The sequence below is a fragment of the Siniperca chuatsi genome, linkage group LG16, assembly GCF_020085105.1.
Source record: "Siniperca chuatsi isolate FFG_IHB_CAS linkage group LG16, ASM2008510v1, whole genome shotgun sequence".
NCBI classification, from domain to species: domain Eukaryota; kingdom Metazoa; phylum Chordata; class Actinopteri; order Centrarchiformes; family Sinipercidae; genus Siniperca; species Siniperca chuatsi.
The window spans coordinates 24,059,070-24,071,347 of record NC_058057.1 but is presented as its reverse complement, the minus strand read 5'-3'; the positions used below and the strand labels follow the sequence as shown (position 1 = coordinate 24,071,347).

The following is a 12,278-nucleotide window of genomic DNA, read 5'->3' as shown; positions in this document are numbered from 1 at the left end:
ATACCCACTGATCAACACTGTTAATATTTTAAGATTTTAGGAAAATAAAGCCATCAATTTCTGAAGTTATGCTGTGATAAATGTGATATAACGCTATCATAAACACTGCTGCAGTGCTGTAGCTTGTGCATCACTGCTAGCAGCTATATATTTTTTGTGTTTAGTTTGATGTACGTACCAAGTTGATTTCCTATTATTATATACAAACTTCCTTTTCTTTCCCAACCTCTCACGTCCTTCCTCATCCTCTCCCAGACCGTCCAGATAAATCCTGTCCAGAGGGCGCTGCAGCCTGTGTGGTCACCAGTAATGACTCCTACAACATGGGCTCTCCTACCAAACAGCTAGAGCTGGTGTCCAACGACAGGTATCGTCTTGATGAACGCTAACCTCCAATATATGGTGGACTCTCATCTATCATCTGACTTTCCATCTGTTTGAATTAGAGTAGGGAATGATTTACCGCTGCCTGTCTGGATAAATCTTCTGTTCTGTTGCTTTGAGTTTAGATTTACTTGAATAGTCTGAAAAGTTTATATGATTGTCACAACGTCCAGGATGTGCTGATGTGTTTAGGAGACAGTTGTGTTTTTGTTTAGTCCGTGTTTAGCTGCTACATCATAGATGTCTGGAGAGTAACCTTTATAAGACAGAAGGATAAACATTTAATATAACCGAAAGCTAATTTTGAAAAGAAGAAATCTTTTTAAATCAGAAATGTACTTAGCTAGTTTTCACTTGTTTCTTGTCTCCTCCTCTCTCAAGACTGAGGTTACATTATGAATTCAGTGCCAGTTCGTCTCCTCCAGACATCTGCAAAGGACACAATCCTGCCGTCACCATCACTTTCATCTGTCCATCAAGCAGACATTCAGTAGGTTACACACACTCATACACACACACAGAAAACTTAGTGTTGACACATTTATACCTTTCATCACTTGCAGATAATGTGTTGTGTCTGTTTGTTTTAGTTTAACCTGGTTTTGTGTAAACCAGGATAAAATAAAATGCAACTAAATCCTGCTTTACTAGAAGTGTCTTTTGGTTTCACAGGGCAGCACTCCTAAGTTGACAGCTGAGTCGAACTGTCGCTACGAGGTGGACTGGGTGACTGAATACGCATGTCACAGAGACTATCTGGAGAGCCATACCTGCAAACTGACCAGCGAACAGCATGACTTGTCCATAGACCTAACACCTCTCACCGTGAGCTGTAAGTTCTTCCTCTAAACCAGGGATCTCAAACTATCACCTCAGGGACCGCGTCCAACCTGTGAGACAACCCAGTCTTTCATTTTGAAGTAATCACTTGCAAGACTGCAAAAACTTTTTTATTTTACATTTAATAAAGCAAGCTGTCTCAAGTGGTGTTACTTTACTAAACCTGGAGTATGGAGGGAGAGGAAGGGGAAAGATGAGTTGTTCAGCTTCAGAGTGTACATAGTTAAAATTTATTAAAAAAAATAGCACTGGTGTATTTTTCCGCTGCCCCCCCCCAGGAGTGAACAACCTGGCCAGTAACCTCTATGTAATTTGAATTTGAGACCCGTGCTCTAACCTCACGATTTTATACAGTATTAAAGCCCCTTAAGGAAGTGAATAGCAGCCAAAATGCTGTAACTTTGCAAACATGTCCTCATTCCTCAAACTGGTTCTTACAAGGTAGAACTACATGAGTGAACAAGTGTTTCTTCCTACTATAAGCATGAAAGTAACAAACTGGGGAACCCCCCCCCCATCTAGCCAAGTACTGGCACATGAAACTACGAAGATGGTTATTAATAATTAATAAATCTCAAACATTCCTTCTCCTCCTTCAGGGCGAACCAGTAGCTCACCTGGCTCACCTACTTGACTACACTATCAATTAAAGGCAAAAAAGCCCAAGAAATAATAATAATAATAATAATAATAATTTAAAAAAATTCCTTCTCTCTTGTATTATTCACGATTCCATATTTAACCTTCAAAAATTATTAGATCATAGTGCTGCTTTTTTTTATCCCAGTTAGAGGAAGTAGCTTTATGAGTAAACCTTCCTGATTTTTGTCAGCTCATTATGAGTAATAGAAAAAGCTTTTTCCACTAATATCACATTCCATGCACAATCTGTGTGTGTGCCATGATGTAGGCCACAGTTTACCGTATCTCTGGTGTTGATACAAATGGCTGTACATATGAATGTTCAAAGTCGGATACTGCTAATTTCAGATTGTATCTGTAATTGCTCTCAGGGATTTTGCCCATATTCATTGTCTTTAAAGGAATCGTTCCACATTTTGAGAAATACGCTTATTTGCTTTGTTGCTGAGATTTACATGAAAAGATTTCTAGATGCTTACTAAATGTTGAATCTGTAATCTTATAAAAATATTACAATATTCTGCAAGTAGTGGTAATTATTTTTTACAGTAAACAGTCATACTTAATCTAACATGGTCCATTGAGACAAACAGGAAGATGGGGATGATAATAATTAGTCATTGGATAAATATATAAGTCTAAACCCTCCGATGCCATTTTGTGTTTGTGTGTGTAGCTACAGAGCATCCATACTATGCACATTCTGGGCCCAGTGACGGGGATGAAAGCTACTTCTACTACCTGAACGTGTGTGGAGAGATCCCCACTAAGGAATGTGGCGAAGAGCGGTTTATATCGTCCTGCCAGGTGAAGGAGTCCGGAGACATGAACAAGGTGGCTGGAAGATATCAGAACCAGACACTACGGTAATGTGTGAATGAAATTCAGTCTGTGCGAGGAAAAATCATGGTTTCACTAATACTTTGCAACAGGAAGCATCAAAAAGGCTTAATTGCATTTTTCACATGATTTCTCTTTTTTACCTTTTTTAAATGATTTGATAATTGAAAATATACTTTGCAATCATTGGAAGTGACATTTAAGCAAGACTATATAACTTTTGAAAGAATAATGGCACAGTCATTCACTTATACATGAAAAGCTGAATGCATAAGCAGTAAAACATACCCTTGCTCAGTTCAGCACACTCTGTGGCTCACGGACAGTTGGATGGATTTCTGGCACGTCAGAAGTTTTGGTCAGATATCTTGCTGTCTGAGCAGTTTCACAGTCGGATTTCCCACATGGCCGCTGTAACAAATATCCATTATAAACTGTAGTGAGCTTGTTTTAATATTATTGGAGTAGTATTTTACATGTTGTGGTAACTCCTGTGATATAAAACTGAACTTCGCTGCAGAACAGACACCATATTGACACACATGGCTGCCCAGCTTTAGATAGTTCAGCCCACTGGCAGCCAACCCCTTCATTTGTGAAGCATCCAAAGCTTTCTGTCTGGTCATTATAATGCGTGGATGTTGTTATCTGTGTGTTGACCCATGTAATGAAGTCTACAAACAAACAAGGGGGGTAAAAAGCAACAGATGTTATCTGATGAATTTACACTATAATCTGGACAACAAACACTTCCACAAAGCTGCAATGTAATGCAGAATCAACCTCCATGTGACTTTAAACAAATCTTTTTGAGGATTCCCCCAATTTTTAGCTTGCACAAGGTTTAGTTTGTCCAATATTTTTAAGTCTGTTATCCAGAAATGTAGAGACATTCTACAGAATTAGCATGTCAGCCCCAGAAATTATCCATGAAGAGTTCAGGTAGAACATCTTAAACATTGGCTCATTGATGAAATGTCAAACATTTTCTTAATTCTTTCAACCCCCCACCTGTGTTTTTTTTTTTTTTATCATCTGTAGTTATTCAGATGGAGATCTGACTCTGATCTACCCAGATGGCAACAGATGCTCCACCGGCTTCCAGAGAATGACCATCATCAACTTTGAGTGCAACAAGACTGCATGTGAGACAAGAGAAGTTTCAAAAGAAGATTCTCATCACACAATCATCATTATATTTTTTTTGAAATTTTCCTTTTTTCCATTTTATTTTTTACTTTTACATTTTGTTTACTTTGGCACCATCTAGTGGTTGTATCAAGAATTACACTGTTTCAGACAGCATGGCACGCTGCTACCATGAGATGGTCTTTTTACAATAGATTTTTGGATATACAATTTATACTGTACATGATGCACAATATCGCTTTGAAATTAAGATAAATCACAAGGACACGATTAATTTCATCTCTTTGTTTTGGCATTTTCACAAAGGAACACTGCATTTACAGGTCAAAATAAGAAAAAAGGCTATGTGACTTTGCTAGTATTCTTCCTGTGTAAATCTTCCTCCGTTAATGTACAATATATTGTATTTTTCCCCATTTGGAGATTCACAGAAATCTCTCCTCCAACCTCAAATCATTTTTTTTATTTAATTACTCATGGGGTACATTTTTGTCTGTCAGCTTGTGTAATTTCCAGATTGTTCCTTTTTATTCAAAATTGTCAGACAGGTGGAGTCATGTCATAACTTAATTCATCCTTTATTCATGGTTTTCCTAATTTCCTGCAGCTAACGGTGGGCGAGGGACTCCAGTTTTTGCGGGGGAGACAGACTGCACTTATTACTTTGACTGGGAGACAGCCTTCGCCTGCGTCAAGGAGAAGGAGGATCTACTGTGTCGAGTCAGAGATGGCAACAAACACTATGACCTTTCACCCCTCACAAGATATCCTGGTGAGTTTCACAGCTCAGTTCTAACTGGGGGAATCAAACTCTCTTTCCAGTGGTGATCAGACACCACAGTTTATTTTATTTTATTCATTAACAGATTTTTACTCAAATTTGTACACTGATCATGCTGATTTGCAGTATTATACTTATTATTTGCCCCTAATTAAAGTCCACCTTTGATATAATTCCATTTGATTATGTATATTTGTTTAATTGGTTAACACTAGTTTGGTTGTTGGTAGAAGGTCCTTGTTCTTAACTGACTGACTGATGAAACGTTTTGACAAAAATCTAAGTATGTATGTGTAAAGCTCCATTTGGACGGGATTAACATTACAGGGGGAGGTTGGAATTGAAATATTTACTGTGCTCCTTGGTAATAGAACTCCTGCCAGTTTGCCAAAATGTAAACAAAAATAAGCTAAAAACAGCCTCAAAAGAGAATACCAGTACCTACCAGTAGCTGCCATTACAACAGCCCTTTTGAAGATACATGGTCTTGCTCTCCTGATGGTTTTATTTTTTTCTGTCGTCATATTGGTTCCTAAATGTGCTTATGTGCTGGTGTTAGCATGTTTCCATCTATCAATATAGCATCTTTTCCATGCTGTCTGTTGTTGCTAAACATTTGTTGAAAAATCCCCTTCCTCTGTGTCTCTTTGTGTTGCTTCAGGGTCAGATGACAGTGGGAACTGGGAGGCGGTGGATGCTAGATCTCCAAAGTCAGACAGGCGTTTCTACCTGAATGTCTGTCACAAAGTCACCCAGACAGGAGGTGCTGCTGGCTGCCCGGTGAATGCCTCCATCTGTGCCGTGGGTAAGAGTCTCCACAAGGATGTGGGTTTCTAAAGACTAATGGAAAGAGACTATTTCAGATTTATTTCCCAACAAATTCAGTGATGGTGGTATATGGGTGTAGGGAAGTCGAGGAGTTGTAAAAACTTTGTCAAATTCATGAAATTGTCAGGGATAATTGTAGCCTTCTGGTCCTCACTCTTCAACATTTATCCATCATTCATGGTTGTCAACTATATAACACATTAACAAGCCATACATTTGCAATGGATGACATCTTCCTTTATTACAATGAACATGACCAGTGCAGTTTACTGATTTTGTCTCTCTGCTTCAGATAAGGATCATGGAGCCATCAGTCTGGGCAGCTTCCTCTCATCTCCTCAAAAGACTGAAATAGGAAATGACATCAGACTGGTGTATACTGATGGACATTTCTGCAATAAAAAGACAAGGATCCAAACTATCCTGACCCTCAAGTGCAAACCAGGTATGTTGAACAGAGAGATAAGTAGCCATTAAGTATATTTCTCTTTAATATTTTATTATTTTAATCTATTCTGTTTTTCTCTCTAATTTCTCTTTGGTTGTGATGCTGTTGCTACTTTTTTCCGACATTTGAATCACTCTGTCTCCTCCCACACTTCTCTTCTTCTTGCAGGATATCTGGAGAGTGCTCCTGTCCTTCGTAGCGTTTCGTCTGACGGATGTGTGTACGAGTTGGAGTGGTACACTGCTGCCGCCTGCGTCCTCTCGAAGACGCAGGGAGAACATTGCAAGGTCGAGGACCCTCAAGCTGGTACGACAAACACACAAGTCTGATCAGTGCGGTTTCTGACTGATCAATATTTTGCTTGAGCAAGAAAAACACAGCAGTGAAGTAAAGACAAGAAAGAAGCAACAGGGGTCATGGGGAATGTGTATCAGTGGAAAAACTATTTAAGCAACTATTTAAACAAATCTCTCCTATCTGCCACTTAAGCCTTGAGAGCACGCAGGGAGAGATTCATCATGTTTTGAGCATTCAGTCCTGATTTTTAATTGTGCTTGTAATTTTCTCCAGCTGGTTTATCGCTTTCTGAGATCTTGATGTCATGAGAGTGGTTTTATTTAAGGCTGCAATTAACAATTATTTTTCAGTAAATCAGATGATTGTCAATAATAATAATAATCATTAATTGTTTGGTCTGTAAAATACCAGAAAAGCCCAAGGTGACGTCAACTGTCTTACTGTATAACCCGACCAACAGTCCAAAACCCAAATATATTGAATTTACTATCATATGAAACAGAGAAAAGCAGCAAATCCTCAAATTTGTGAAGATGGAACCAGGGGATGTTTGCCATTTTTGCTTGAAAAATTACTTAAACTATCAATTGATTATCAAAGTAGTTTTAGGGTTGGTGATGCTCTTTATTTCATGCACTGTAGCCACCCTGCCTTGCCTGAAATAAAAAGTGCCTCCACTAACCTCAGAATAAGTTATTACGCTTTTATAAAACATTAATTCTTCAGGGAAAACAAGCAGAAGCACTAATTCTCATATTCTGGCCCGACTGTTTAAGACTAAATAAGTCAGGATCTGTTTGATTCAGCTCAGCAGGAGGTCGATTGATCATCACACTGTACATCCGCTCGGCTGTAATTTTAAAAGCAACACGTCGCTATGCTGGGTTAAAAAAGGAAACCTGAGTTTGAAGTCAATGCAAACGGCTCAGTCGGGTGGAAATGTGAGAGTAAAAAGTCAACACTGCGCTGCTGGTTAGACACCAGGCTGAAGTTACCCAACAACATTTGCATCAAGTTAGTTTAAGGTTAGCTATGAAGAAAACATTTAGTTAGAAGGCTTCTCATTTTTAGCAGGCACCCTGAGTAGCCAATACAGTTTCAGATCTACTTTTATTAACTCTTTTTGGCTACGAAACTTCAACAGGACATGCCCACATTTGGCTGTTAACCTCATATCCCTTTCTTAGTCTTTTTGACAGTTGTAAAAGCTCATAGACCGCACTGGGAGTCACTTTGCTAGGATCTGAAAGGTCAAAGGTCAAATGTGAGGTATGCAAAGTTCTGCAACTTTGAAGGAAACCGTACTGCTCGCTCCAATCTATAATTCCTCTTTTGGTTTTAAAAACATTTATTACACTCACAGAAAGTTAAATCAACTGAACTTGCTGTGAGGACGCTTCACCTCTCGTCCAAGAGGCCTCCTCAATTCTACCATCTGGTGGGGAGTTCCAGGCATTTTAATTTCTGTAGGTCACACCTTTGTGTCACATGAGTTGTTGAGCTCACATGTGAATCATTAAAGAGGCTTCTTGTGCTGCCATCTAGCTGTTGCTTCATGATCTGTCCCATTGCATTTTCTGTTCTGTACTGTTTGACAGAGCCATCGTCCCAACAGACCAAACACTGATGAGATTTGCCTTTGACTTCTTTGATTCTACTTTAATCCTCCTCTAAAACTAACCTCTGTTGGTCCACAGAGCTCTCTTTCGACTTGTCGCCTCTCTCCAAAGCCAACGGTAGCTTTTACAACCTCACCAGTGACAAATATGACTACTACATCAATGTCTGTGGTCCTGTCAAAGTTGCCAACTGTCCCGAAAAGGCCGGAGCATGCCAGGTCGAAAAGAGGTAAGAAGGAGCCGTGGACATTAAGAACAACCATATACTGTACATGCATATTAGTGTTAGATCAATATACACTGTATATATCTGTCTGCCATTATATGAGGTGATATTGTTATTAAAATTGTGATCTTGTACAAGTCACTGTTCACATAGTCAAATTAAAAGCGGTGTCAACCAATTAGCAGATTCAATCCAGAAGTATTCATAATGTGCCTGGAAAAACCCTGTCTGCTTGCTGTAGCTAGCAATATTGGGTTTTATGTTTTTATAGGATTTTAAAAACCATCATTTGTGCATCAGTGTCCCTTTTTTAGTTTTTTTTTCTAGTTGTATTTACTGCTAAATTTTATTGTAGTGGAAATACGAGAGATAGAGGAGTACCACTTTTTGTGTGTGATGTGTGGTTTTGGATATATGACCTTTTGGAGGCTTTAAAATTTGTACTTAAATTCTTACTGCCAGGATCAGGTTTGTATTATTATATTATCATCTGTCTCATGGGAATTTGAGACACTGAGCAAGTTAGAGAAAAGAGTAACTAACTGACACAGTTTAGGTGTGAAGGTCTGAACCCCTGATAAGAGGGAATTTAATTTCAACGAGGAGGTCAGAGAGTTGGAATTTCATGAGCATCACCTCAAATCTACGTTGCTAACGTTGCTAATCTAATCAAATGCTGTAAAATGAGGGAAATGTGAAGATATTGACCCCAACTGCATGAATGATATGATGACTTAGGTCTTGTTATTAATTTTTCCCTTTGCCACTTCAGTTCTTGGAGTCTAGGGGAAGCAAACTCCCATCTGTCGTACTATGACGGCCTGATCCAGCTGACCTACAGTAACGGCTCCCAGTACAACGACAGAGGACACACTCTCAGATCGACACTCATCTCTTTCCTCTGTGACCCAGAAGCCGGAGCTGGAAAACCCGAATTCCAGGTAAACTCCTCCCTTTCTCTTTCCTTTCATTGTTTAAACTGTGTCTCTGCATGTTGTCGATAATACTGCATTTGTTTTCATTTTTACAATACATGTCTACACTTTTGGACATTTTCTTTATGGTCTTCTGTTGGCCGCTATTTAAGACATATTTTGTACATCACCTGTATGAGTCGTATTCATCTATACATTTTAATCTTGTCTTAATTTTGTGAATCCAGGTTGAGGACGAGCGCACTTATAACTTCCGCTGGTATACATCCTACGCATGTCCGGAAAGGCCTCATGAGTGTTTGGTGACAGACCCCAAGACTCTTGACCAGTACGACTTATCCAGGTAATGCACAGATACATATTGTGCCACGGTGCGTTAATTCATCAAGCAACAAAGATGTTTTTTAAGCAATCATAAAACAACATGCACATAACACACTTAAATATTCACAAAATCAAGAGGAAAAAAAAGCCAAAACAAGAAGACATAGCTTCAGTCCAGGGTGGGACGTTTCTGTGACCAACCTGCCCTCCTCCTCACCTTCTTTTTACCTTCTTCTGTCTCCAGCTTGTCACGCTCCCCCTCCGGTAGCAACTGGCAGGCCATGGATTTGTCTGACACCCAGAACCTGAAGAAGTACTACATCAACATCTGTCGGCCTATCAACGCTGTACCAGGCTGTGACCGCTATGCGTCTGTCTGCCAGATGAAGTACATATTCGAGCAGGTCTGTAAAAGCTAGAAACCCAAGTTAGTTGCACCTTTTTTAAAATGACAAAGTTGCAAGGGATTGAAACTGAAAGTCCAAATTCATATTAGACAGGCAACAAATGGGATAGCTGGTCAACAATACAAAACGCTAATCTCAAAAACTAAGACTAAATGGAACTTTTTGTGCCAAAGATAGTCAATATACATAGTAAAATAAATATACCACCACTAAATAATAGATCATCTGCAGCATGGTACTGCAGACTTTGAATGAGCGGAGCCTCCTCAGCAAGTACAGTTCCCTCTGAGCAGTCTTGTACAGTGCCTTGGTGATGCTAGCTCAGTCCAGTTTGTTGTCCAGGTGCACTCACAGGTGCTTGTAGTCCTCAATCACCTCTATGTCCATACCTTTTATAAAAGCAGGGGACAGGGGAGTCTTCTTTCTCCCAAGGTCCAACAACAGCTATTTTGTTTTAGTGATGTTGGGCTGCAGGTGGTTCAGACCACACCACAACAACTGTCCACAACAAACCTGTATTCAGCCTCTTGGTCCCTGCTTATACACATATCATTAAACTGACAATAACCTGTCTTTTTCGCCATTTAGGGGCATCAAACACTAGATGTGAACATAACTTTGACATATTACCTTTTATAGTAATGATAGGGGGAACTTGTTTGCAAACAGCTGCTTATTTACACATCCAGCTGATACAGAGAAACATAAGCAGCTGCCTGCTGTGGCTGAAAACAATGCTGTGGGAGCGCTGAAAGTGAACCAAAACAAAGTAAAGTTGCGGGCAGTAGTTCTAAACAATGAGCGGACAGAAGCTATACAGTTCTGTAGATTTAAAGAGGAACTGCAGAATTGGGTGATAATTATCTGTGGCCTCATCATTACGATCATTCCCTTTCACATTATGCATAATCATTTGATCCATTATTATTATAAAAATATTTATTATAGCCAGCTGCTTTTAATCTGCAAAATAGTTCAAACAAAAACATATACATATGGCAGTCTGCCATTCATACGCTGCTTCAATTTAAAGCTAGCAAAGAAAGATGCATAGTCTGGTGTTAAGTGCACAAAACCTGGACCCCTTATTAACTGTTTGTCCACCTCCTGAATATTCATGTGATCAGTCACAATGTCTAAATAATGTCTAAATAACAGCCTTTTATTGTGAATGCAGACTGTATTGTGTCTTAAATGAGATTTAGGAGCTGTTTCCTCCCCTCTGTCCTCAGGGCTCTCCGAAGGAGGTTGTATCAGTCAGTAACATGGGTGTTTCCAAGCGAGGGCCGATCATCGAGGGGCGGGACCGGCTGCTGCTGGAGTTCACAGACGGCTCTGTCTGCATGTCAGACGGCCAGAAGCTAACATACACAACACGCATCCACCTGGTCTGCTCCAGAGGAGCTTTGGTGAGTCGGCACAGTTCAGACAGTGGAGTACCTGCTTGTTAACGCTCAATGTTTGCATGTGTCTGAGATGTGACTCTGTTTGTGTTCCACACTGTGCAGTCAACGAGCCCACGGTTCCTGATGTACCAGAACTGTACTGCCAACTTTATGTGGGAGACCAGCGCAGCCTGTGCCATCACCACCACCAAGAACAATGTGAGTTCACTTATATTACAACATCTCATTAGTATGTTAACTTATTTATGCTGCACTGATAAGACAACAATTTGGGAAGATGTCAGACTGGGAAATTGATATGATTAAGATAATAAAATATTTCAAAATGGTTGGAAAGATTAAAACTTGAAAAACATGTTTGGCTAAAATGATGTCTTTGTGTCTCAGAGCTGCGCTGTGGTGGATCCCAACACTGGCTTTGAGTTCAACCTTCAGCTTTTGGCTTCTAAGACTGGATACCATGCAAATGCGAATGGCAAGGACTTCCTGGTAAGACAGACACATTGATAGTACTCTGTCAACAGTAAATAATGTCCACCAAATGTAGCTCTCATGCGTTGTTTGAATGTATTTGTGTGATGTAGCCAACAATGCATTCATGTTCACTGAGTGTGTGAGCTACACACACATGCAGCTTTTCATGCAGCTCTGATATCGTCTGTGTTGTTGCCAGACAAATATAATCCCACCTACTTTCCACCTTGTAGGTGAATATCTGCTCAGATGTGGAAGAATGCGGCAAGGGCATGGCTGGCTGTGAGCTGGAAGACGGGCATCCCTCCAGCCCAGTGGGGGTGGAGAAGACCCTCCAGTACTCCACCGATGGCCTGCTCAAACTAACATATAAGGGACCCCTGGACAATCCCACAGGTACCAAGGATACACAAATCTGTTTTATATTTACAGTAATTGAGAGTGTTTTTTCGTTCAGTGGTTCACTTTACTCTGCTCAGCTGTGGTGCATTTACTGTATTTACAGCTGTGTGCTGCAGCTGCAAGTTGTGATCAGGAAATGATCAGTCAGTTGTGGTACTGGCTATTACACTGTTACATTGATTTGATGAGTTTATATAGCCATGTTGCAAGTGCAAATTAAATTAGCATCAGTTGATGAGAAACCGAAAGTCGGGATTCTTACCTTTCCAGAACCGA

General features: G+C 39.9%; 1 protein-coding gene across 2 annotated transcripts in view; it reads left to right on the top strand.

The window, feature by feature from the left end:
* Window positions 1-12,278, top strand: part of igf2r (insulin-like growth factor 2 receptor) — a 52,436-nt gene that overhangs the window by 15,470 nt on the left and 24,688 nt on the right. For both annotated transcript variants that reach the window (XM_044168982.1, XM_044168981.1), the window contains exons 6-22: window positions 256-367; window positions 766-874; window positions 1,057-1,216; window positions 2,543-2,732; window positions 3,748-3,851; window positions 4,463-4,627; window positions 5,298-5,441; window positions 5,757-5,909; window positions 6,081-6,218; window positions 7,907-8,057; window positions 8,827-8,995; window positions 9,217-9,332; window positions 9,558-9,717; window positions 10,953-11,129; window positions 11,229-11,324; window positions 11,514-11,615; window positions 11,834-11,996. In XM_044168982.1, the coding sequence (XP_044024917.1) occupies window positions 256-367; window positions 766-874; window positions 1,057-1,216; window positions 2,543-2,732; window positions 3,748-3,851; window positions 4,463-4,627; window positions 5,298-5,441; window positions 5,757-5,909; window positions 6,081-6,218; window positions 7,907-8,057; window positions 8,827-8,995; window positions 9,217-9,332; window positions 9,558-9,717; window positions 10,953-11,129; window positions 11,229-11,324; window positions 11,514-11,615; window positions 11,834-11,996 (2,409 nt within the window). The remainder of the gene's footprint in view (window positions 1-255; window positions 368-765; window positions 875-1,056; window positions 1,217-2,542; window positions 2,733-3,747; window positions 3,852-4,462; window positions 4,628-5,297; window positions 5,442-5,756; window positions 5,910-6,080; window positions 6,219-7,906; window positions 8,058-8,826; window positions 8,996-9,216; window positions 9,333-9,557; window positions 9,718-10,952; window positions 11,130-11,228; window positions 11,325-11,513; window positions 11,616-11,833; window positions 11,997-12,278) is intronic.